General features: G+C 45.5%; 1 protein-coding gene across 3 annotated transcripts in view; it reads left to right on the top strand.

The window, feature by feature from the left end:
* UBASH3B (ubiquitin associated and SH3 domain containing B) overlaps positions 1-24,814 on the top strand; it is a 75,204-nt gene that overhangs the window by 34,722 nt on the left and 15,668 nt on the right. For 2 of the 3 annotated variants that reach the window (XR_011325555.1, XM_069788083.1), the window contains exons 2-6: positions 13,966-14,019; positions 14,583-14,769; positions 15,285-15,483; positions 17,696-17,865; positions 19,530-19,738. Coding sequence is in view for 2 of the 3 variants with exons in the window: in XM_069788083.1 (XP_069644184.1) it covers positions 13,966-14,019; positions 14,583-14,769; positions 15,285-15,483; positions 17,696-17,865; positions 19,530-19,738 (819 nt within the window). In the remaining variant the exon portion in view is untranslated. Of the gene's footprint in view, positions 1-13,965; positions 14,024-14,582; positions 14,770-15,284; positions 15,484-17,695; positions 17,866-19,529; positions 19,739-24,814 lie in introns of all 3 variants that reach the window. The other variant, XM_069788084.1, reaches the window with a different exon arrangement.

Raw genomic sequence — 24,814 nt, forward strand, 5'->3', positions numbered from 1 at the left:
GTCCTTGATAGCTCTACATCTCTGTCACACTGGGTTTAAATATACTAGTAGGTTCAGAAGTTATTGTGGAATGTTGGAGAGACCCGCAGACAGACACATGGACGCAGCACGGTCCCATAAGCCTCAGCTCCTTTGAGAGCCAGACTAAAGAAAGGCCTCACTGCAGAGAAAAGCTTGAAATGTGTTCCCAGGATACCCTCAACTCCTTCTACTTAAAATTTTGTATTTTCTCCTTTTGCCTTAATCTGAGGCTCTCTAAGCCTGTCTCCTGGTTTGGTGATGCCAAGCCTGCAGCTGACTCCAGCTGCGGGTTGTAGGGCAGCAGCTCAAACGGGCAGTGACTCCTTGAATGCATTTGCATTCAGAAGGCAGTACTGGACAGGGGTAAAAGCAGGGTGCAGCTTTCTGTTCCTGTGAAACACACTGGAATGAGTTTGTCTCTTGGAAGAATGGGATCCTGGACTCTAGAAGGGCTGTCCCATCTCTTACAGCGCACTTACATGCACGATTTACCATACGTGCCTTGCTATTAGCCTCTGAAATATACTGCAAAGAATTATTCTTAACTGATACCCAGTATTCTCCTTTCTTGACCACTTTTCACAACGCAGCTCTTAAATATTTACGAAGAAGGAATCCCATGGCAGTCTAGGTCCTCTACCATAATCACAGGAGCCTGCATAACAAAATAGTCTTTAAAAACCAAGGAGACTTTATATCCAATCCTTATCCACACTAAGCACCTGTCATTCATTTAATTTATAGCTCTTTCTTATTTCATCTCCCAAGAGCCCACTCTGACAGGGCAGAGAGAGGGGGTCTTGCTGTAAGCACCATTATTATTTTGCAGTACCAATGCTGCAAGGTGCTTTTCCTGGGTACCGCCGCTGACGTGCTGCACTTGCTAATGCTGCTGTTAGTGACAGCTGCCTGACTAGCAAGAGCTGAAGTGCATCAGTGACGTACAGCACAGCACAGGCTGCCTCGTCAGCGTGATGGCAAGAAAGGCTGCAATATCATTACCATTCCTTCTGCATTTAAGAAAAAAATTGCACTTCTTCGTATGCTTTCAAGATATCAGACACACACACAAAATAGATAAGATGGGGATCAGTTGTAAAAGATTTGCATCGTGAATAATTTTAGAAATACACCCCCACACCAGTACTTACACTCTAGCGCGGGCGAGAGCTATGCTAGGGAAATGAGGTGATGCTAGTGTGTATGTGTGTCTGTCTGTCTAACAATACCTGCCTGAAAAGATCAATCTGGATAACAAGGTCTTCAAGGCAAGCATCCAAGACTTGGCCTCCTACACAACCCTGGCAATAGGATGAAGTGTGCTTCCACATGGGAGATGCTTCTGGTAAAGTGCTAAAGCGAAGTGCTAGCTGCCTTTGGAGACTGGCAAAGGAAAAAATCGTGAGAAAAACCACTTTGTACTCAGACAACACATCTCATCTGAGAATCCTTATGGTCAAAACTCTCAACTAAAGGGAAGACCCAAATCTCCCACCATTTATGTACGTGAGCAATCACAAAACTTCAGTAGTCATATTGGCCAAGCATATGAATAGAGGAGGCAGAAAACAGGCCAGGTAATGTCTCTGATCCTCATACACACACACTATAAGTATCTCCTTACTTATTCCCAGTCCATTGCTCCCAGTACCTGACTACTTAGGTGTCAGAACTTGAAATGATAACGGTGAGAGGAGGAGAAGGAAGGAGACATAACTAGACTGTGGGACCTAGTTCACATCGGTTATTGATGTGAAAAACACAGAATAGGAGTCGAGAACCTTTATGGTCGGTGCTGTAAAGTTGGCAGGTTTTCAGCAGCGCTTAGCCCCTGGGAATTCCCATCCCTTGCAGATGGATGAAATTATGTGCTGAGCTGCTTACATTTACTCAGATGGCTCAGATGAGACTGAAATGATTGGGGGAGAGACCTACTGAGCTGATGTTTTATGATCTATACCGTGGTTGTGCCCTACTGAGGTCTCTGAGCCCCGTTGTGCCAGGTACTGGAAAGTGCTGCAGCTGCAGAGAGCATTTTACGCTGTTAAACAGACATCTTGGAGCACAGAAAGGTGAAGTTTATTCCTCCACAACCATGAGAACTAAGCATTAGAGTAACCAGTGCATCACGACACCCGCTAGATTTGGGAGCCCTTAATTGAAGGCTATGAACTGGGTCAAGGAGAATCCCATGGTGAGGGGATGGAGCGGGACCATGCGGGTGATGCGCTGTGCTGTGCTGAAGGTTGCGGCAGACCTTCAGTCAGGTATGCTGCTTTGGGATTTTTTTGTCAGGGGGTGGGAGTGTTAAGTACAGTCCGGTTCCGGCAAATACACATCCATTTGTTGCTCGCTAGCATCAAATCCCCAGGTTTTCAGTGAACTGAAAAAAGATACTTTTATCATGGCAAACACTTGTTTTAAAATCCTTAGAAAATCTGCTAGAAGAAAGAATAGACCCAAAGCCTTGATTTGCAAGAACCTTTCAGCATAGGCTTTGCAGAAGAGCAGTTGGCGTGTGCTTATGCCTCACTGAAGTCTCTAAGTACGTGCTTGAAGTTAAATATATGCATAAGTACTCTTTGGTGTAGCGATAATTACTAAATCCAGGTCTCATTAAGGTCTTCCTATTTTCTTTTTTGTAATTGACTTACATATTCTGCAAGAATGTGATCAGATACAGGAATAAAGACTATACAGTTAGAACTGACAGGCAATAAGAAAATCCGGAAAGTATGCAAGGAAATATTCCCAGTCCGTGGTAGAGTTTTCTCATTACATTCTTAGATCCTTCTTTATCTCATTGTTTCTCAGTTTATCACAATTCTTCATTTCCTGTTCCCTTTTAGACTTCAAACATACATATTTTTAATGCGGCTTTTTTTTAACCCTTCCATAGTTAGCATTTAAACCTTTCAGAGACTCTTGGCTAGACCTCATGGACAAATTTCAGATTACTTAACTGGACACTACAAGGACACTTTTAATATATAATCTGGTATTAGAGTTTAAAGTCTGGCCAAGAGTTTATGACTTCTCATTGTTATTAATGTTATAACACTAAAATAACTGTACTTGCATTTTTATAGCTTCTGCCATTTGAGATGGTAAAGGACAGATACTAACACACAATACTTCATTCCAATTCGCATACCCCACCTTACTTTAGTGTCCAGGACTCTCAAAAGCATCCTCATTTGCCTAAAGTTCCTCCTCTTGCAACAAGAAGTAGAAGAGGCAAGCCAAAGCTGAGCTAACTTAAAAATCTCCACCAAAGTTTATGTTACAGCTTCATTTGGCTGCAGTTTTCCTCATGTCCTGGGCTGCAGGATTACTTTAGAGAGCTCACTACAACTAGCAAAGACTTGTATCAGCTGAGGACTACTGTGCGATCTAAAGAAGACCAAATACCGTTACCCAAATTGAAATTCAGACCAGAGCTTGCTAACTAACTTTTTTTTTCCCCTAATGGAAACTTTGACATTAGCTTTAGCTTACTGGTTTAACCACACACTTCAAAATCTCTGAGGCAAGAGGCTGAGACCTGTGTGTGATTTCTCACCCCAGGATGGAGCTTCTAGTACCATGGCACTCCCAACCCCAAGACTATTCGGGGGGGGGTGGGGGGGTGTTTTAGCCTTGAGTCAGTGGCAAGTGTGCCTCATCATCTGCTGTGTTAACCCTCCTTTCTCCCATTTCCTACAGCACTTTGGGGTGCTTGCCCAGGCCTCCCATACCAATATTGACATAACTTGGTCCTATCTAGATGGCAAGAAACAGTAAGCGAGGAATACTTATTTGAAATATTTTGAAGTATTTGTACTATTGAAAACAGCAAGGCTTAAAAAATTTCCTCAACAGAGCTGTCTAGAGCAGGAGGCTATTCTGAGTATCTTTTTGCCTTTAACCCAACTATCTCAGCACCCCACCCTTCTTCCTTCCACCTTCCTTAATTTCTAAGACTTCCTTCTTGTTGCTTTGAGTGAGTCTATTTTAGGTGTGCGATCATGGTTAGCTTCTTGCTAGGCATCTACTTCCCATTTTTTGTCCCTAGGGTTTGCCTTTTCAGCAAAGTTGTGAGTCCATTAGTACATACAACATGTAAGATTCCTCATGATAAAGAGACGTTGCCCATACAGAAGAGAAAATAACTACTGGTGAAGAAAATAAGGTGTCAGAATGAACACAGCTAGGCTCCTCCAAATGCAGGAAATAATGCAAAAACTGACTAGTGCAAAGGACACCAAATTAAGCTTGCCAAGTCCAGCTGTCAGCACATGGGTGTCTTAACACTTCCATCTCTGGTAAACAGATATTCAGACTAACCACAAAATATCATTGCTTTGATATTAACCATCACAGTTCCTCTTGGTAGAAAGTTATTCCATCTCACGCACTGACCAACTTTAATATTTGATTCCAGATAGGCCCATGAAGCCTTACTGTGGAGCCCACAGTGGGATTTACTTGTGATATATTCCCTTCCCTCTATTAGACGGAAAGGGACTGAAACAGTGAACGGATTTGGCTATGCAGGCCCCAACCTGATGCTTCACCGTCTTTGAACAAAACTTTGGGGATGCTTGTTGTTTGCATGTAAGTGGACGGTATAGTCCAAATCTCATGGCTGTCAAGTCAGAGCAAGTTCAGACAAACATTCAAACTCTCCCTCTGAGGATGCGCATGATACGAAGACCTGGACTCTAACCTAGAAGGAAGTTTGCATCACAAGTTTCATCACAAGATCCAAACCAAATAGCTCAATGCTTTGTTTTCAGTCTTTAGCTATACCATGTTGACGTTGGTCTATGTTATCTCTACCCGCTTCCTCTCTGTTGGGCTGGGAAAACTTCCCCTTAGCTCTGGGCTTTACTGTTTCTGGAGAACAAGTCAACTGTCCACTGGCAGTAAAGAGGAGCTAAAACCACAGAGCTCCTACTCATAGGAGCAGCACATCAAAATCTCCTCGCATTGCACTGAGAATTAGTCCCAGAAAATGAGGGCCTTGGTGGCCTGCAGGGCTCAAGTTCCCGGTACAGCCCAGTGTCACCGACTTCACAGAACAGCAGCTTTCTGGCAAATTGTGCAACTGCACCGCCCCCAAACTTCCTGTTTTGAAACCCCAAGAAGCTGGAAAATGTTAACACCGGCACTTTAAAGTGCTAGTTGTGGCTTTTTTTTTTTTCTTTCTTCTTCCTAAAGATCTACGTGATACTAAAAAAGTCTACGTACAAAGGAGTAAAGTGGGGCTGCCTTAAGGAACTGGGGGCAGAAAAGCAAGCGCATGTCTCTCCAGGGAGCCCTGAGCCAGGCAGAGCATGGCACGTCAGAGCATCCACGGCAAAACCATCCCCTCTTCCATCACTTGTGTGACATCCGAATTCTCCGAATTTAGGTGTTTGGGGTGCGCCCCGTCGCCACGGCTACTGCTGAGTTTTTCGGCAGCAGGTCCTGGTGCTACCGGCTGGAGCTGTGCTGGGCACCGCAGGCACCTGCGGCAACAGCGGTCGCCAAAAACGAGCTGTGCCGCTCGGAGTAAGAGGCGAGGTGACAGATGGAGAAGCAGGTGCTCGTGAAGCGGCAGCGAGACGATGGCGATTCACGTGTCAAGCGGCGCTTGCCGGGCACCGCATGCCGTAAGCAGCCCCCTGGCCCAGCTTCCCGCTCTGGCAAGCCCTGCTGGCAGATCCACGCTCTGCCTAAAACCCACCCGTGATGGGAAAAAGAGGTCCTAGCGATAAGAGGACCTTGATGCAGAAAACAGAGATATGGCAAATCTCTCTTCCATTCCAGCTCATTTCTGTATAGGAAGAAGAGCAATTAGAAAGAAGAAAGCGTGTTTGTCTTGAACGCTGCGAGAGAACTTATTTCCAATCAGCATGACAACTGCTTCCTTTCCTGGCTATCACTGAAACTCCAGATGGTGCATTTGAGCATACTGAAACCTCTAACTTGGCTTCTTGCAAAGACATTGTCTTCCTGGTTAGCTAAAAATGTATTGGGATGAAAGCTCCTGCTCTCCTGCACTGCGCTATTTGAATAATGAAATCTTGGTCATTCTGCAGCATTCTGGCTAGTATTAAAATTAGGTGTTGGAAGGGGACAAGCCTCTGCTGAACATGCTCCACTTATAACCACCTCCTCTTTGAATTTATTTGTATAATCTATACTTGACTATTTTGCTAATATTCAGAATTCTGTAAACCCTTTAACAGCAGCAGTTATTACCTGTCTTCCTTAACCCTGTCACCCTTTTCCAGTGATTGCTCTGCATCAAAAGTTTGAACCTTTCTGAATCAGCCAGCTGAGGTGCTGCCAACTCTTACGGTTTTATTAGGGAATTGTGAGACATCATTTTCTTAAATCTCCAGCTTCAGGAATCCTGTTATTTTCAGAGACTGCTGATGTACTGCTTTGTTTGACCAGCAGTACATTTCTAGATTCGCATATAGAGAGAAAAGCTTAAGGAAGGGAACTGGGAAGCCAGACAACACACGTAATCCAAAACAAAAATGAAAAAGAAAAACAGTGTTATGACTGTAAGCAAAACTAAGGGGAGAATAAAAACACAGAGGACTTTTGATGGTGTGTGACCAATTCAAATCAGCCAAAATACCTGCGCCTCATTCCTCCTCCATCACGCGGGGACCTGGTGGAGTGGCTGGCAACTGCAAGCTCAGGACTTTGACATCTAAGCCCATGCCTCATAAAAAGCTGTACTGTTATTGTTCTAAAGAAAATAATATCCTGTTTCCTTTTTAAACTGTGTATCTCTTTAAAAATGTTAAATGGCTGCTACATTCCTGCCTTTATCCCGGACACTTTTTATGAGTCTGTACTTCCCCCTTTTTTTGCTTTAACAAGCTGGCTGAGCAGAGGATTAGGGGAATGACTTCGTGCACATGTGCTAAAGAAGAGGGAACAAATCTGCCTTCAAAATCTTACATAACTTAAAAAAATAAACACATAAAACAGAGACACACGCCCAGGGCCTCACTCTTTGCACTGAAAAATCATCATCCATCATCATCATCCTGTGGCCAGACTGCAGTTTGCCAGCTGGACTGTCCTCTGAAAAAAATGAACATTTTAAATTATGGAAACTAGAAATACATAGCAGTGGGTTTTCCAAGTTACTTCTGGTGGCGTTTCCCATTTCTCTCTCTTTCCTATTACCAGAGCTTGGTATTCAATAGCTGGGAGTGAGCAGCCACCCCTCAGAGGAAGGGAACTACTGAGCCCCTATCATGCTGTCAGGCACCTTCTATAAATATTTATGTGACCTACAGGATATAGCACAGTTTGAAATCTTGCAGTCTCCATAGCCACTGTGCAGTCAGGCAGTTCCCCGTACTCCTCTGAAAGTTCCTGTATTTCAGGCAAGACCTGGATCTTTACATAGCTGTGATCTGCTTATAGCATTTGCTGACCTAAATTGGGGATGTTGTACTGAACGGCGTGTTCCTAAGGGGACCTCAGTGTATAGCAATAAACTTGTGTTTTGTGGAGGATGTGGCTGCAATTAGAGTCACTCAGTTAAACGTGAGGAGAACTTTATGTCTACCGTCATGCACGGAAAGCAACAGAAGGATAAGCTAAGGTAATGCTTGCAGGATTGAGCCAAAGCCCAGTGAAGGGAAGAAAAAGTAATTCTTCTGCCATGCACCTCTGTTAGAGTCATTTCTGTCTTGCAAAAACTCCCAAGTTTTTTTGGTTTTTTGCTTAACAAACTGCAGAAAAGGAACCTACCCAACCCCCTACCCTAAACAGGAACTTGATCCCTAGTGATACCTTCCTGTCCTGTCCCTATTTATAGAAGTAAGGTCACCCAAATAAGAACAGAAACAATATCATATGATTTTTGGTGGCCAAGTGAATTCTGCGTATTGAGAATTCAGAGGAACACATTTGAATAACCCACATTGAAAACCATTTGGAAAGAACACCTCTCTGTGGCCATTTTTGCATGTAGAACAACTAAGCAATTCATGAGACATGCGGTCGGTTATTTGGAATTTGGGTATCTTTCCCTACATCAAGTCAGTCGTTAGATGGACAGAAATTTTTCTTGCAAAACTATTCTTCAATGTGCAATTGTTTATTGAAAGCCTAAAATAGACACATTTCCACTATTGTATTGTTAATGGTATAAACAATTGATGAAAATTGCAAAAAATTAAGGAATCTGTAAAGGTCACCTGATGGGCAATTTGGAAACAAACACACAACACAAAGCTGGGAATTTTACTGTTTGCGAAGAATTTATAACTGCTTCCCTACACTGTATTGCTATACAGCAGGGTTTGAATTCAGGACCTCCCGTGCCATGACTGAGTTTGACATGTAAGCTAAGGGGGCAGTTAACTATTAGGCTTCTGACCTGTACCTGGACTGACAGGCATACTCCAAACAGCAACTGCAGCCACATGTAGAAAAGGCCTATTTTTTTTTTCATTCCCTTGAGCCAGCCAGCATTTTGGTTTCTATTCTTTTACGATGAACCAACAGAGACTGAAAAAAGTCAGGTTTTAAATATATATATATACCTATTTGAATATATGTTTACATAAATACGTATTTTATACACACACACAAGCAAAAATTAAAATGCCTATTTTATAATCCTAAGAAAAATGTTCTATTTGACAACATTCTTCTTTGAGACTCATTTGGCATAAATTATGATCCATAATTCCTATCTTATCATGTCAGGCAGTCATTTGAACTGAACCTAACAATGAGGAGAGCCAAGTACTTCCATCATGTTTAATGCAGTTTCAAAAAAACCCTTTATTTACACAGCTAAGTATTTTATGGGCCAAAGATTCAGGGCTACTTGAAATTATGAATTCATCCCTCCGAGGGGTTTTGTTCATGGATAAGAAGTTTGTCTAGGCTTGAGGCACATAATGAAAGGGAAGATTTAGTCATTCCCTTTCTTTTACAGGCTGCCTCCATCCTTCCATTGCTCATTCACAAATCCCTCGGTGCCTCCGTAGGCAGATAACTCGTAGGTGGATCTGAGGTGGAGGCTGCTGCTAGCATTTTCTACTGCCTCTGTGAGCAGCAACACGCAGCAGAGCAAGCTCCCTCTTACAAACAGAGAGGTCGGCTCTGCCGATGGCAGGGTTTGAATCTCTGCTTATTATAGCAAAGGGAGAGCCAGTGGAAACGGGGAAATTCGGTCCTAAGCACCAGCCAGAGGGGCCAACTTTCTATGAATTAGACATTGCTTCTGGAGAACAAACAGGCTGTCTGGACCCAAAGGTTCAGACCAGCTGCATGACTCAGCTTTGGCGTATTTGAATGTGTGAGGGAGGAGGCTGCCTGCAGCGGTCTCTGCTCTCTACGTGCCTGAAGGGCCAGCTCCGAGGGCTTGAATGTCTCAGCCCCTGCAGCCCAGCCTGGCCATGATGGAGGCTGGGAACCCTGCACCACCGCGGAGCACAAATACGCTCATCTTCCCTGCCCCAGCACGGTGCCTTGCGTGTCGGCTGATCTCTGCTGTGGGCATCAATACCCCAAAGTCTGCATACCTTTTTAGTGATGAAATATAATGCAGGTGCAGATAAAGAAATATCTCAAAATAGTTCACTCCGGTCCCTTGCTCTTGCGCTGTTTGCATTAACTTTCCCGCATGGCAGTTCATTACTCCGTGCACTACGACACCATTGGCAGCCATACGCACCCTCCTTTTTTAAACTGGACTAGAATAAAAAAGCTGAGCACTTACAGAGGAAGGATTTCTGTGTGGTGCTTCTGAGACTGAAGGTTCTCTTTATGGTTAATGCATCATTCCCCATTACAGTCATTTCCTCTGAAGTAAATGGGATTTTGCCATTATACTTTATGTTTATGGACATATATTTCCTAGCTGAATTGACATTCCCCTGTTGCCTTTTTTTTCTACCCTGAAATTGCAGGAAGCCAAAAATCCTTCAACAGTAATGAGTTAAGTTCTGTAGCATGCAGAGCGGTGTGCTCTCCCATTAAGTGGCTGGGGTTAAAATGGGCACCATTTACACATTAATATGTATGTCAGGGCAGCAACACCGGTTCTGCTGTAATGTTTCAGGCTAAGGGGTCAACTGTTTAGCTGGGACACTTCCTAGCAGTATTTTGATACCATTTAACCAGCGACTGAGTGGAGGAAGGCTTTTCTTGTGACTTGATATTAAAGAGTATCACAGGGAGGCCTTTGAGGTTGAAGAATCAAAAATATCTGATTCTTTGTGGTGGCTAAAACACCTGCAGTGCTTTTGGAAGGCACTGCGATTAGGATCTTCTTTCCCCTTCCCTAAACTCTCCATCTCCAGACCTGCAGTTGGACATAGCATCTCCCTTGCTGCCTGTTCAAAATTGCTATTACGCGTTGCTGTGCATTGTTAAATGGTTTCCCTGTACTTCATCTCAGAGGCAGCAGAAGTTAAGAAACGGAGGAATTGGGTGGCTCAAGGGACTAGTAATGCTGCACAAAGCTTTTCACCTCCTATCTGAATCCAGGTGCAATTTTTGCATGACCAGAAATGGTTACTGTGTGATGCCGATTTGGTAGATTCTGAAAAATAAGTTCTTTCCTGGCGCCTCTGCATCACAAAACCACTTCGTACCACTAGCTACAATGCTACAGACAACACTTGCTACCCAGCATGAGTAAATCCGAGCACCTAAGCCATAGGTAGTCACCTAATTAAGTGACCTGATTTTCCCAGGAGCAGAATATGTCTTCCAGCTCCCACTGCACTCAGCAGTTGTGAAAATCAGGCCACTTTTGTAAGCGGCCAAACGCAGCTGTGACTAGTTTTGAGTACTCAACGTTTTAAAAGTTGATCCTGACAGGCAGGGCCTGGGAGCTGGAGCACCCGGAGGATGGGTCCTCTCCAGGTTCTGGCTGGTGGCTACAGAGTAGGGTGTTTGGGAGGGATGCAGTGCATGCCCTGTTTTGTGACTAACCAGAGGCTATCAGTCATCATCACCGTTCCCAGCACTAAATTTAAAACAAAAAGCCTCTCAGTTTCAGGTCCGGTGATAAAAATATACTTTGGCTTTTGTTTGCTTTATGCAGTATTTCCTCCTCGCACTGAAAATTAAATTGAAAAGGGAGTTTATTGTCCCCGTGGACGAGATAGGCACCTTTTGAAATCACACATGAACAAACGTGTGTGGAGCCCAGCCCAATGTTTTCTAACGCCCTTTGGGGTCCCGGGAGCACAAAGGCAGAGGAGAAGGAGCTGCAGTCAATTCCAGCAGAGCTCTATTGTGCGATTTGTTCGAGGAAACATCAATTCATTTAGCGAACAAGTCAACAAGGGTGGGTGGCAGAACCGTCTGTCCTACTAGATTGTGTATGACTCCTTCAGAGATCTGCTCTGGGGTCTGGGGAGAGTAAATAACAAGTGAGAGCCAGCTTGTCTGCCCTCACTTTGCAACAGGAGAAACTGCTCATTTCAAAGCCGGAGCTTTACTGGGAGGGCTTTTTTAATTCACTGCCTCGGATGCAACACAGACAGACACACTTCAGTGGCAAGATCTACGGTTAGGAGAGTCACATTTTAATTGTGTTTTAAAGAGCATAAACAAGGCAGGCAAGAGGAGAGGTGAACTGAGCAAAGGCGACGTAACAGAAAAGGATGATGAAACCAGGGTAGGATGATCCACGGCTGGCCAGCTGAGGCAGCTGCACATTGCTCTGCTCAAAGAGCAGCCTCCCTGAAAGGTTCCCGGCCTGTGCAAGGGGAGGGCTTTTTGCTCTTTTCTCTCATCTGAACTACTTTTCAAAGCAAAGCAGTAGCTGTTTTGCATAGTGCATTTGAGCCAGACTAGGGAAAGGTCAGCAAGACAGAACAGACCAAACTATGATGTTGACCCCGCAAGATGCATCCTTCCAGAAGGCAGGTGCTTGGACCAGCACTCTGCTGATCTCAAATGAATGCTGGCAGATAAGGGCAGCAAAATGCTTCAGGAGGAAGTATTTTCATAATCACAGATTTGCAACACAGCCCTTTTTTGCAGCATTATCTTTCTGCCTTCCTCTTACTCTCAAAATGAACAAAAATATGTATATTCAATGGGTGGGGAAGCCAAGGGCAGAGCTGAAACACAGCTGAGTCAACAACACATGTCTACGAGCTGGTGGGTAATGTTGCATATTCCCGCATGGTTATCAGAGTGCTTTTGAAAGTCATCACTGCAGACAGAAAGGGCAACAGAAGCACAGTAAACGTCCTACCCAGCACTATGGGCAGAAACAAGAAATGCTGGATGGTCCCAGCTGTTCTAATCCTAGAGCCACGGGTTGGACCCTGGAGTCACGACCCTTTTCCCTCACTTGGACCCGCTTCCTGTAACCAACCAGCAGCATCTACTCGCAGCAGATAACACAGGGTTCATAGTACATTGATCTTGTCCCTTTGGTCAGGCACATTCCCTCTAGCTTAAAGATGTCAGCAAGTCTTTTGCACTACTATCAAGCTGTAACATACCATATTTAGTAAGATTAGGTTACGGCTCAAGGCCGGCCGCTGTAAACTAGAAGTTTTCCTGTCCTCAGTCAGATTTTCTGTCACTAACAGCAGGCAGCTCTGAGACACAGCCTACAACGCACAGAGCAAAAGGGAGGCAGCTGCTTTGGCCGCATTAACAACAACAGAATACAACCTTTTCTCGGTCCCTGGGCTGTACACCTGCTCATGCTTCACACACCAAATGGCAGCCAGTGGGGCTTTACCTTCGGCAGGAGCCGTGCTGGTGCCTGAATGCATTCCCTGTTGTCTAACGCTGGGAAAGACACCTCTGTCTACCAGTGCAGCGTGATGGGTCTGTAAGATGTAGATCCTCTTCTGGCAGTGCCCATCGGTAGGATCCCTTCCCCTTCCCTGGCTTCAGGGGACAGCTGCCTGGAGACCCTACTCTCACCTTCAGCGAAGGCTTCTTGCTCTTCTGACCTTCCTCCAGCCACACCATTTTGCACGAGTGTGTGCTGGTTAATCAGATTAAACCAGCATCCCGCTCATTTTGGGCTCCTTCCTACTATACCTGTAGCACTTGTTTGAGAGCAATACTGCCCTTCTTCCCTTAAGTAGGAAGCTCTGAAATCTTCATGGGGAATTTGCCTCCTGACACCCAACGCCTGACTTCTGCCCCACCACCCTAATGTTTCTATCCTTTTCTTCATTCATAATTCTTGCTAAATATTTATGCCATTTGGATTCTGGGTGAATTCCTCATTTTGGCAGTCTCTAGTGTTACAAAGCTGAGCTGATCCACAGCTGCATTTCAATGCTGATGTCAAGCATTTGGAAAACACATGTCTACATGTTAAACAGCACTGCGCTGGTTTGTTCTGCAACTGGAAAACTTGCTGAACAGAAGACTTGAATCTTCCTAGCTGGAGCAAAAAGGGATTTATAGGCATCCTGAAGGGAAATAAGCAAAAGAGCACTTTCAGCGTAGCAGGGACTGAAGGGAGCTAGCAAATTTTGGCAGGTTATTCTGACCAGAAAAACCTCTGGGTTTTGCCCCCTGGTGGCAGCTGAATTTTTTTGTCTTCAGTGCTATTGCAATGTCTGCACTTCCAGACCCAAACCTTTGATTTTCATGCTGAGCAAATGACTGGCAAAGAGATCATTAAATGCCAATAGCCCATGCCTCACTATCCAGAAAAGCACCAGGCCAAGCAGGGAAAACCCAGAGGTCCATATCTTGTACTTTAAACAGGTTGCATGACTTTGCCCCTCAAACTGTGTACAGTGATTTGACAGGCAGCACATCTGAAAGAAAGACCCAGGGCTGAGAGAATCAGCCTGAAAAGCGTATTCCACAGGTTTCTAAACACACCGTTTCAGCCCTTCCCCAGCAAGGACCCAAGGTCCAAGCAATAGATGTGGCTATAGCCATATAATCCAGCATCACTGAAATATTCTTTTTATTTTGTTCTCTCTTCAGACAAAAAGCACTGGCATCAACAGGTGGAAGAAGCGTTCAAGCAGCATGCGACTGGTTGGTATGAAGTAGTAAATGTTAAAAAGAGTAAAAGAAATGAGTGAATTTAACGTCTAAGATTTCAGCCGTTAGAATGTGACATGTTTAAACAGGGGTGTTATCTGAAAAACACTAGCAAAATTATTGACCCATTATTTAAGTGCTGTAAATAAGCAATCCAGAAACAAGCCTTGTCTGAGAGAGTTTGTGATCTCGAGTAATAGCAAAAAAAGGTGAGAGAAAGGAACCACTACCCTCTCCACCCTAGCACCTAGACAGAAAACTGACAGCAGCCTTTTCAAAGAGGTTTAGTGCTCTCCTCCCTGCATTTTGTACACCGAAAGGCAGAAAGGCAGAAGCAGTGACCCGGGCCAGATCTTCAGAGCCTCAGTCTGAAACTAAAACTCAATTTTCTGTATTACTTAGTAGTGGTAATGGGCTGCAAGTGAGACAGTGCACCTCTCTGCCTGACCTGCTGGAGCTGATTTTTTCCATAAAGGGAGTGAGGACAGGGGAAGCTGACTTTGCTGAAAAAATATGTGTCTTTATCTGCCAGCCTAACAGTTCTTTCTCCCTCTCAGGCTGTTCTCCCACGTGGGTGACCCATTCCTCGATGACACCCTGCCCCGGGAGTACGTCCTCTACCTGCGCCCCACCGGCCCCCTGGCTCAGAAGCTGTCCGAGTTCTGGCAGCAGTCAAAGCAGATCTGTGGGAAGAACAAAGCTCATAACATTTTCCCACATATTACCCTTTGCCAGTTCTTCATGGTAAACCAGAGCTCCTCTTTCCGTTGCCTCTATGCATGCATTCATGAGCAGCCCTTGCCAGGCTCAGACTGGAGACGTTACTTGCTTCATTCAGTCGCTGCAGAAGGGTTTGTGCTCAGGAGCTGGGGGGGTTTTACCAGAACCGCCTGATGCCTGGGCTTGTTGAGGAGGTAACTGGTTTTTAAGTGGGTTGTTTTCAGGGCAGAGCACCGGCAGAAGACCAAGTTCTCATAATCGCAAGTGATTGTTACCATGAGAATAGACGGGGGGGGGGGGGGATGGCGGGGAAAGGTTAGGAAGGTTACCTGGGGATAGCTCATCCTGCTTTGACGAAAAGGGAGGGGCAGATGATTTCTAAACATGCCTTTTTTCTACGAGCCTGTGCTTATAGCAAAAGTAGACCAGTCACGCCCACCCAAGCCTTTCCTTTCTCTACTGAGTGCACTACAGAGCTAAGCACAGGCGTAAGGAACGATTCTCCACCTAAGAAATGCTTGTCCCGTTTCCTTTGGCAGTGTGAGGACAGCAAGGTCGATGCTCTCACTGAAGCTCTGCAGGCCACTGTGATGCGGTGGAAATGCAAATTCCCTGCCCCTCTGCCTTTGGAGCTCTACACGTCCTCAAACTTCATTGGGCTTTTTGTCAAGGAAGAAAGTGCTGAGGTGCTCAAGAAGTTTGCTGCAGACTTTGCTGCAGAGGCTGCTTCTAAAGCAGGTGAGTGACTATGCTGGCAGCTACAAAGAGCTCACGGCTTGGTCAAGGCTTAGACATTTTCAGAAACCAAAGTTTTGATGGCATGAAGAAATGAAGCTCAGGAAGCCAATACCTGATTTTTAAAAGTGGCCTGAAGGCTAAGAGCCCAAGAGGAACACCCTACCGGGTGCTTTGGGTTTCAGTGCTTTTTCAGTTGAAAGATCACCTCACACTTAGTCTCAAGTGTTATCTTCTGAAAGGGAAGTTGACATTTGGTGGTTCCTTAACCTTTCAGATAGATGCTCTGTCTGCAAGGCTGAGCATTTCCTGCTCCACTCGCTACCTCGAGCCGCTGCCACAAAACTTTCCTGAGCCATGTAAAGGCTGTGTTCGGTTTTTCGCTGCATTTCTGAGATGGAAACAGGGTTCTGTGAGAAGACCCCTGGCAACCTAGAAGGGAAGCTTTTCAAATCTCAGTACCAACACGTCTGGCTCCATTGCCTGGCCCTCTACTGCTTCTGAAGGGGAGAACCCGTCAGGAGCTGGGAGGGGGGAGATAACCAGAGCACCCCGTGCTCCGACAGTCTCTGCTGCTGAACGGGCTCTCCGGTTGCCCTCCGGTTACCTCCAAACTTGGAAGTCAGAACAGCATCGGAGCACTATAATAGCTCCCTGACTAATCCTCCCACCCTCCGTTGCTCTGGTGCTCAGCCTGGACTAGTCACAACACAACCGGTTTAGTCCTTCATTATCACAGGCTTATCCTGGAGCCCAAGTGCATCGAGATATGGCAAATTCCAAGTCCCTGAGGTGTTTCCATGTTAGACGGGCACCCCATAACATTGTGCAGAACATATACAAGTCTCTGCCCCTGCTTCAGAGGAAGAGATACAGACATGTCATAGGTTCATCACATCTCTGAAACGCATTGCTTTCACCTGACGGGGACCTAGAACTTTTCTTCCCTTTAGAAGAGGGAGGAAACAGCTGTTATCTTTACAAATGCATGTTTTGGAAGGCAGCGATAGGCACAGAGACATTAGGCAGGTCCAAGGACTGCTGCAGCTGCATGAGAGTGGTACACAGCACAGACAGACATACCCTCCAAACCGACACAGTCAGAAGGGGCAATTCTTACCCCAAAAACACTGACTCAGAAAAAGGAAGCATCAACGGCTTCCAGCAAGCTTCTGCCCCTGCGACTGCTCCAGTTCAGACCAAATTGGTTCTTTCTTAGGGGAAGCCGATTGCTGCATTGCAGTCCACAGCTTGGTCAGGTTATCACATTAAAGTCTCTGGGGCTTTTTCAGAGATCCAGAGCATATTTCTTCTTGCTGATCAAAAAAAGATGGATGAGCTTGCAAAGCTACCCCTGGCTGGCACTTGGAGCCAAGTCTCTGAATAGCTGCAATTTTGACTTGAATAATCAGTCAAATTTAATTGCAGGTTTTGGTTGAATAAGCAAGAATAAATTACATGCAAACAGTGTATCCTATGATTTCCACATCTACTGGAAGAGTCCCAATATTGCACATACTTTCACCTTTCTGCTTCCTGGAATCTCTTCCTAATACAGGTTCTTTTTCTGCAGGATCATTTTGAATCATTATCGTATCAATGTCTGTTTCCACAATTTTGGAATACCTCACCCTCAGTGGGCAAACTGGTAATCTGACTAACGTCCAGGGAAAAGATGTAATCAACTTGCATGAACCTGTAAATTCCAGAGATTTGTAATTGCCACCATAGGAGATAGAACAAAGGAGGGAGAGTAAAAATTATGATTTTTAGCTTGCTTATTTTGGAGCTATCCTCAGCTGCTAATGAAAGAAAGGCTACCCCTTACCTAGAAAAGTGTCTTTTTTGGCAGAAGACCCAGCGGGTTCAAAATTACAGTAATTGTTATCACACCATCCAGAAACCTGTTTTTTTCTGGATGCAAATGAATTTTGGCAGTTTGGCAAGGATGCCTTGTCTACCACCCTGGTGTGACTCAGGACTGAATCAGACCACAAATCTCTAATAATTTGATCCAGGGTCCAACATACATAAGGAACTCATGCTTGACTTCCCCAAAGCCTTTTCAGAAACTGGCCTACAATTTGTTCCACTTGAGCTATCTTTAAAAGTTTGGCTCCCAGCTCCTGTTCAGAGGCGATAGACACTCTTACACCTTCAAAAAGCTGCTAATCTCGGCAGTCCCTTGTTGTTAACTGACATTTTCTCGTTACAGATGTTCACGTGGAGCCCCACAAGAAGCAGCTCCACGTGACGCTGGCCTATCACTTCCAGACCAGCCACCTGCCCACGCTGGAGAAGTTAGCGCAGAACATCGATGTCAAGCTGGGCTGCGACTGGGTTGCCGCGATATTCTCCCGAGACATACGCTTCGTTAACCATGAGGTAAATTTTTGGAGCTTGTTTCAGTCCAAATAAAAAAAATAAAAAAACAGAGGACTTACTTAGCTGAGGTGCAGGCTCTTTTAGCTGCATTTGCAGCTCAAGAGTGCTCACAAACTGCCGGTTGAATGAGGACTCCTGTGTGCCCTGCTGAGAGCTGTATGGATACGCAGCGCAGACTATACAGACATCAAGGAATTTGCCTCAGGTCCCGAAAGGACACCCAGAACATAGATCTCCCACATCCCACCAGTCATCTTAACCAGCAGACCATCTTGCCTTTTTTTGCTTTTTACTCATACTGTCCAGACTTGATATTTCACCCACTTCATTTCTTGCTTCTTGCGGTGACAACGTCCTCCTGGATTAATGAATTCTAACAATGACCCTCCTGTTAGCTCAACGCCAGCTGGTCTGATCTCTCAAGAACCAGGCCAGTGTCTTAACCTAACCACTATCCATACACCACAGAGTAAACAGATGCCAAAGCTTCTGGAGAGCTGAAGTCTCTCGTGCACAGCACTCTGACCCAGCCCAGGCCATGCTTCCCATGCGTGACAGCCTCCTTTCCTTTCCAGAGGGTCATCTTGTCCTTTAGAAGCTGCAAGCAGTCAACACTATCACCGGTTGCAAAGGGAGCTGCTGATGAAAACCAGCTCACGTCTTTGCATATCTAACTTCAGGCAGCCATGTGTGAAAGTTTTGGCCTTGTGGTATCAGGTGGCAGTGGCTAGCTTCCATCTTCCTTTGAAGATATCACAAATCGTCCAGGAGGATTAGGGAGCAAACGGGCTGACACCATCAGGAGATCAGAGCTGCTCAGCAGATTATGGGGTTTTTTTGCATGATGCCACTGCAGAAGTTAGGCTCGGCCAGGGACAATAACACTTTTGTTCTCCTTTTAAATGGAGGACTGCTGCAGCCATTTCCAAGGAAGGTTACTGATAGACATTTAATATGTGTGGATTCCCCACGCTCCAGCAAAGAGAAGATTACAGAATTACACTCACTGATCTTTCCCCCACCTTTTAACTTAATCCTGTTCATGTTAGGAAATACAAAGAAAACAATGTGGCCACATCCCGGTATTGCTCACCACTTGTGCTTTTTGCTGTGCGTTCTCATGAACAATTTTGAGAGCAGGGAGTCACAGAGTCAAACCTGTTAGCCCCCTGACAGTGTCTCTGCCTTGTCTTCAAAAGCAAAAGCAACAGCAACAAGAACTGCTCTTTCAGATCAACCATGAGGAGGTTAACCAAAAATGGTCACTAACTACTAGAACTGTGTAAATTCCAGGTCCCAATAAGAATTCAGTTCTGTTTTTAACAGGACGCTTAGATTTAAGCGCACGGTCATGCTTTTGCTTGCTCTAAAAAATCATCCCCCCCACTTTCCCTCCTGGTTATCAAAGACACGACTGGAATCAAAGAGGGAAGAAGGAGTAAATACCTAGAAAAGCTTTCCAACAGCAAAGAGTGGGAAGCGGCGGGCATTCCCTGAAGGTAAAGCTTTCCTGGATAAAGCACAAAGTGATGCATTACAAGGAGAGCTGTTCACACCTTTCTAAGGTTAAAGGTCTATTATGGGAGTGCTCCTGCCTCACTCTGCTAAAGGTTCCCTTCCATTAACAATCCTTTCATTCATTTGTGCTTCTCTTTCTCCCCCAGACTCTGCAAGTAATCTATCCTTACACCCCCCAGAATGATGATGAACTGGAGCTGGTCCCAGGAGATTTTATTTTCATGTCCCCGGTGGAACAAACCAGTACAAGTGAGGGCTGGATTTATGGCATTTCCCTTGCAACTGGCTGTTCTGGGCTACTGCCTGAAAATTACATCACGAAGGCGGATGAATGTGGGACCTGGGTGTTTCATGGGTAGGTAAAGCTACTCAGTCCAGTTTCCATCACTGTAAAAAGGGGGCTCAGCAGCTGTGATTTCACCTGGGTAAGTGAAGAGTCTCCCAGGGCTGCTGAGAAGGTCACTTGGGGGAAGTGTACTGGTACACAAAGCCCCATCTCATAAGCAAAGGAAGAGCAGATGCTAACCCTGTGCATGGGATTAGAGGACGATGTGATTTATTTAGCTAAGATGTTACAGCAACTATTACTCATAGGATCACTGCTGCTGGTGAATGGAGCCAGAGCAGATGGCTGCTGTAGAGCCACTGCTGTGTAGACACCTTGGTGGTGGGACTAGGATCAGGAAGGTTTAAATTTGAGCATTAATTTGGGAAGCGAGATTTTCTGCATGTAATTCCCTGAGAAAAAGGACTTGGGATCAGCAACGTTCCTTAAGATACTTAGCAAGATTTTCAGAAGCGGTTAGTTGCCTGCCTGCCATTGGCTTCAGTGAGAATGCAGACCTTGCCTTTTGAATAAGGTTATGCCTTATGCCTCTTGATTTTGATGGGAATTAGTTAAACAGCGATAAAATCTAGTGCTTGAGGAGTGGGTCTGGGCACTCTTGCAAGGCTGCCTGCATCTCTAAGCACCCAAACACCTTTGACAAATCTAGAGTAGTTTATAAGAGCACAAGACAACAAGGAGAGGGGAGAGGCATATTCCTGCCTGCTGCCCCTCTGCTAAGCACTGTGCAGGTACAGAAGTTTGGTTACGGTGACACCAGCGAGCAGGTTAGTTACAAAGGGAAGGGATGGAGATACAGAACACAACACAGACAGCTAGTATTTCAAATTTCAGTGGGCAAACATGACCTGTGGGGAGAGAGTCTGAGCAGAAAGGGAAAGCATTCGGTCACCCATGTCAGCACAGGACAGCCAGAGGAACTGACCTAACTTGGCACTTGATAGAAACTGATCCAACAACTCCTCAAATCAAGCAAAATGCAGGAAACAAAAAGGGCAAGCAGTCTTCTTCTTTGCCTGTGACTTTTCAGGCTTAACAACACATGCAACATGATGAATGACAGACGGAGAGCAGGCACAGGGCAATCATAGCTTGCAGGCTGGCTTCCAGATGTGACTGCCACCAACCACTGCCCTTCTGTAAACCAGCCCTGGCTTAGTCCTGAGTCCTCCACAACCCAGAAGTCCATCAAGCAGAGACAAGCATAGCAAGAGATCATTCATTTACCCCCTCATCACAACCATCTATTCTTTTCTTGCCTGCCCTCTGAGAAATGAACACCACTAATAAAGGGCTTTCATCCATATGTTAGCCAAACAGAACAAACCTATCTATACTGAGTCTGTCACTATCAAACTCCAACTCATCTTTCATTATGAGGAAAGAAAAGACCTCGAGGAACCAGGGCTTAAAGAAATTAAAATCATGACACACGGGCAAAGTCAATCAGAGTGTTTGTATTAAGACAGGACTTAATCCAGACCCTCCAATCTGCAATCCAGGAAGACCATCCTTTCTTCCCCTAAAATCTGCCAACCAAAATGGTCTCAGTTCCACATACACTGCAGCAGCCTGCTCTAGTGGATTCTGCTTTTTTTCCTTACAGTGCCTGGAAGTTTTCAGGCCTAGGGAGTAGCATGGGAAAGAATTATTATTGCAGCAGCAACTAAAAGGAAAGCCAAATGTTTTGTAAGTGCAGCACCTCTGCCTCCAGGCAAGCAAAGAAAGGAAATGCCCCTTCCCTGACCACTGCTAAAGACTATAAATCATGAATTGGAGCACGCAATATGGAGCATTTATCAAAAACATTATTACATACCCGGAAACAGTCTCATTTTACACAACGGCTTCCCGCAGGGAATATTAGGTTATGGAATGTCATGTGGTCAAAACAATACAGCGAGCTAAGGACAACCTAAGCCCCACTGCCATCTAGGCCACAGTATTCATGGTAGGATCCTTGTGGTAGGAGAAGAACGGCACACAGATATCTTTAAGCATGGCAGTACTCACCGGGACTGCAGGAGAACTGCCGCGGTGCAGGAGATGGGACCCAACTCATGGTGTTGGGACCGACATTGCTGTTGGCAAGCGATGCTGTGATCCTGGGGGCTGGTTTGTGCTGCCTTTGTGTACACAGCCTGTTTCATCCCTGCAGAGGGTGAAAAAGAAAGAAATAACAGCCATGGAGCTTAACTTTCCCTCCTAGTCACAAGAGACTGCATTCTTCAAGAGAAAATCATGCATTATTGAGATCATCACGAAAATACAGCTCACTCTGGGCTGCAGCACCCTGCTTATACCACGCAAGAGATATGACAGGCAAATGCTATTCTGGGATATTTGATCAAATCTTTAATACAGCAAAATGAGATTGCTAGTTCCTGCACATTTCACCTGAAAAAGGTTTCCCTGTTGCACTGCTCAAGTAAGGCAGAACCTGAACTGTGGCCTTTGCAGGACACGGGTTTTATGGCTGATATCCAAATAGTGCCACAAGAGCTCTGCCCGGCACACAGACCTTCCTGGCTAGCACTGTACAAATGTACAACAAAAAGATGTCCCTGCCCCGTAGTAAGGTCTGTACCTCAGCTGCAGACCGACAGGCTGCCACACTAAGAAGACAAGCTTGGTGATCTATTTAATAGGGGATAAGAGACTTTGCCTTCAAGGCAGAGTTACTGCCCATGAAACCAGGTTGTGTCTTGAGAGACTCCAGGTCTGAATCCTCTCCCTGTCTACTAAAAATAGGAATGGTATCACTTCTATTCTGCAAACCCCAAGGATTTTCTGTACACCTAAACTACATTTCTTTGCTGGCTGTGGCACATCCCTGCATGATTTCTTCTCATTCCAAGGACTGGACCTGCTGGTAACAATGAGGAGAAACATTCGATCTCTGATCAGTGCTATAGGTTGGAAAATAATTGAAGACAAATTACTTCAGCATCCCACACAATGCAACCCAGATCCTAAGTCTGTGTAACCCATTCTTGCCATATCCTCAGTAAGGGTATGTGAGTAAAAAATAACCTTTCTGAAACAAGCGCTGGATTCTCCTTAGGAGAGGAACCGGTTGTGTTTGTATCAATGTCAGGAGATCTGTTCTGACTGAGCCTAGGAGAGGACCTGGCCGTAGGTATGTTAAAAACAAAATGCTTTTCCCCCTGTATGGTATCAAGGTGGAAATCCTCTCCTGATAGCAGCAGAAGCTACTGCTGAGCTGAAACTACTTGGCATGAATCCAAACTGCAGATCCAGTATTAAAGATATGTATATGTATATCCACCTTAAAAGCTCCCCAGCAAACTGTTTGCAGGGTATTTTCTAAGTTGCCTTTCGTGCCTGAAAATTAGTGGGCTACCAAGCCAAAACAAGAAACTCTTCACCCTCAGCACACGGAGCCCAGAGGAAGTGGGAAGCCCAGCAAAGGTACAAGAATTTACTTGCCCCACAGAAGCCACAAAAACCGAGCATTCAAGACCATGGGGCTCTCCGCCTATGCATGTAAAGCCATACAGCAGAAGTAAGTGTGCTATCTTTGTATCTGTGGACCCAGCACCGCCCAAAAGCTAAAACTTCTAATGGTTCCCTGCACTGCTTTTCTGTTACCAGCAAAGCCAGAAATAGTCACCTCCTCTGCCCCCAAATGGATAGAGTGCTGTAGATAGTACACCGCAGTCTATTTCAGCTCCTCGTGAGATGCCAAAGCTACTCCTTGCCCCTTTAATAAGCCTGAGAAATCAGGCTTGGCACAAGTACCAGGGGGAGGAAAAACAGCCCTAATTTTTCAAGCTATATTTGGGCCTAAGTAGGGTTTTTTCCACTCTTCCTCCCATTCTGCAACAATGGCTGGTTCATTTTCCCCAGGGATCCCTCTCCTCTAGATAGTGATGAGTGATGTGGCAGAGGAGTCTTTCCTGCACAGAGCTGAGGACCAGCACTCGTGTGCCATGACACAGAGACCCTTCCTCCATCCTCTGCTGCAAGCATCTCCGTTCTTGAAGGGGCCTTTCCTGACTGGGAAGACATTGCCTCCAGGGACACGGCAGTATCACTGACAGAGCAGCGAAGGCAAGGCATCATCCAGAAGACAGTAGATGTTGTTGTCTGCCTTCAGTCACTGTTTGCCAAGCAGAGGAACCACAAGCCTTTGGGAAAAGCTTCCAAACAATGACCTATGCTTAGAAGATGACTAAGCTGAAATAGCTTCAGCAGTTTCTGTTTTCCAGCAACAACAAGGAGATACCACTTGAAGACAGGCTAGTGGCTCTCCTCCAGACGCAGCAAGATAGCATGCCTTTGCCTCATCATCATTCGTAGCAAATCCTGGCATCTATAAATACATGGTAAAGCATTCATGGCCTTTTAATAAGAGCTTAGAGAGAAAGAAGGTCTCAGAAATTGTGCAGCAGCTCCTGGGGGTAAAGGGAAGAGGGGCAACCAAACAAATCCAGTGAGGATGTATCTGTGATAGCTGCACCCGCACTCCAAGCTGAATGCTTAATACAATGATAAATGTCTGTTCGTGCTCCCTGCTCAGGGCTTAGCTGACCTGGGCTTGGCACACACTAATGCACTCAGGCAGCTTTTGGATCAGAGTTGGCCTTACCCTGCCAGCTGGAAGCGTGTACTGCCTGCAATACATCACATGCATATATTCTGAGGAGGAGGGTTAGACATGATTTCTCACCATAGCACCTGGTAATATTTCCCCCAGCTCATCCACAAAGCTCTCCTGCCTACAGTTAACTCCTCTTCAAGATCCACCACCCCTGTTGCACCTCGGAGTCATGCCGTGCCTAACTCAGAGGTATTTGCTGCCCTGACCTCTACCTGCATTTGGGCAAATGAGCATTTGGTTCCTTGGAGCAAGCCCAACCCTTGTTGGGAACTCACCGTGACTAAAATAAATACAGTTATAAGAATCTGTAAACCTAGAAGGTCAGGTCTGAAAGAGTAAGAGCAGGAGGCTGGAGGGGTTATCTGCTGCCCAAGGGCTGTGTCCACGGTGGCTGTCGCAAGGCTGCTGCCTCACGCTGTTGGACAGGGATCAACAGTGCTGTCCCTGGCACGGCTGGTTCC

This window comes from Haliaeetus albicilla, chromosome 7, assembly GCF_947461875.1.
Source record: "Haliaeetus albicilla chromosome 7, bHalAlb1.1, whole genome shotgun sequence".
Lineage (NCBI taxonomy): Eukaryota > Metazoa > Chordata > Aves > Accipitriformes > Accipitridae > Haliaeetus > Haliaeetus albicilla.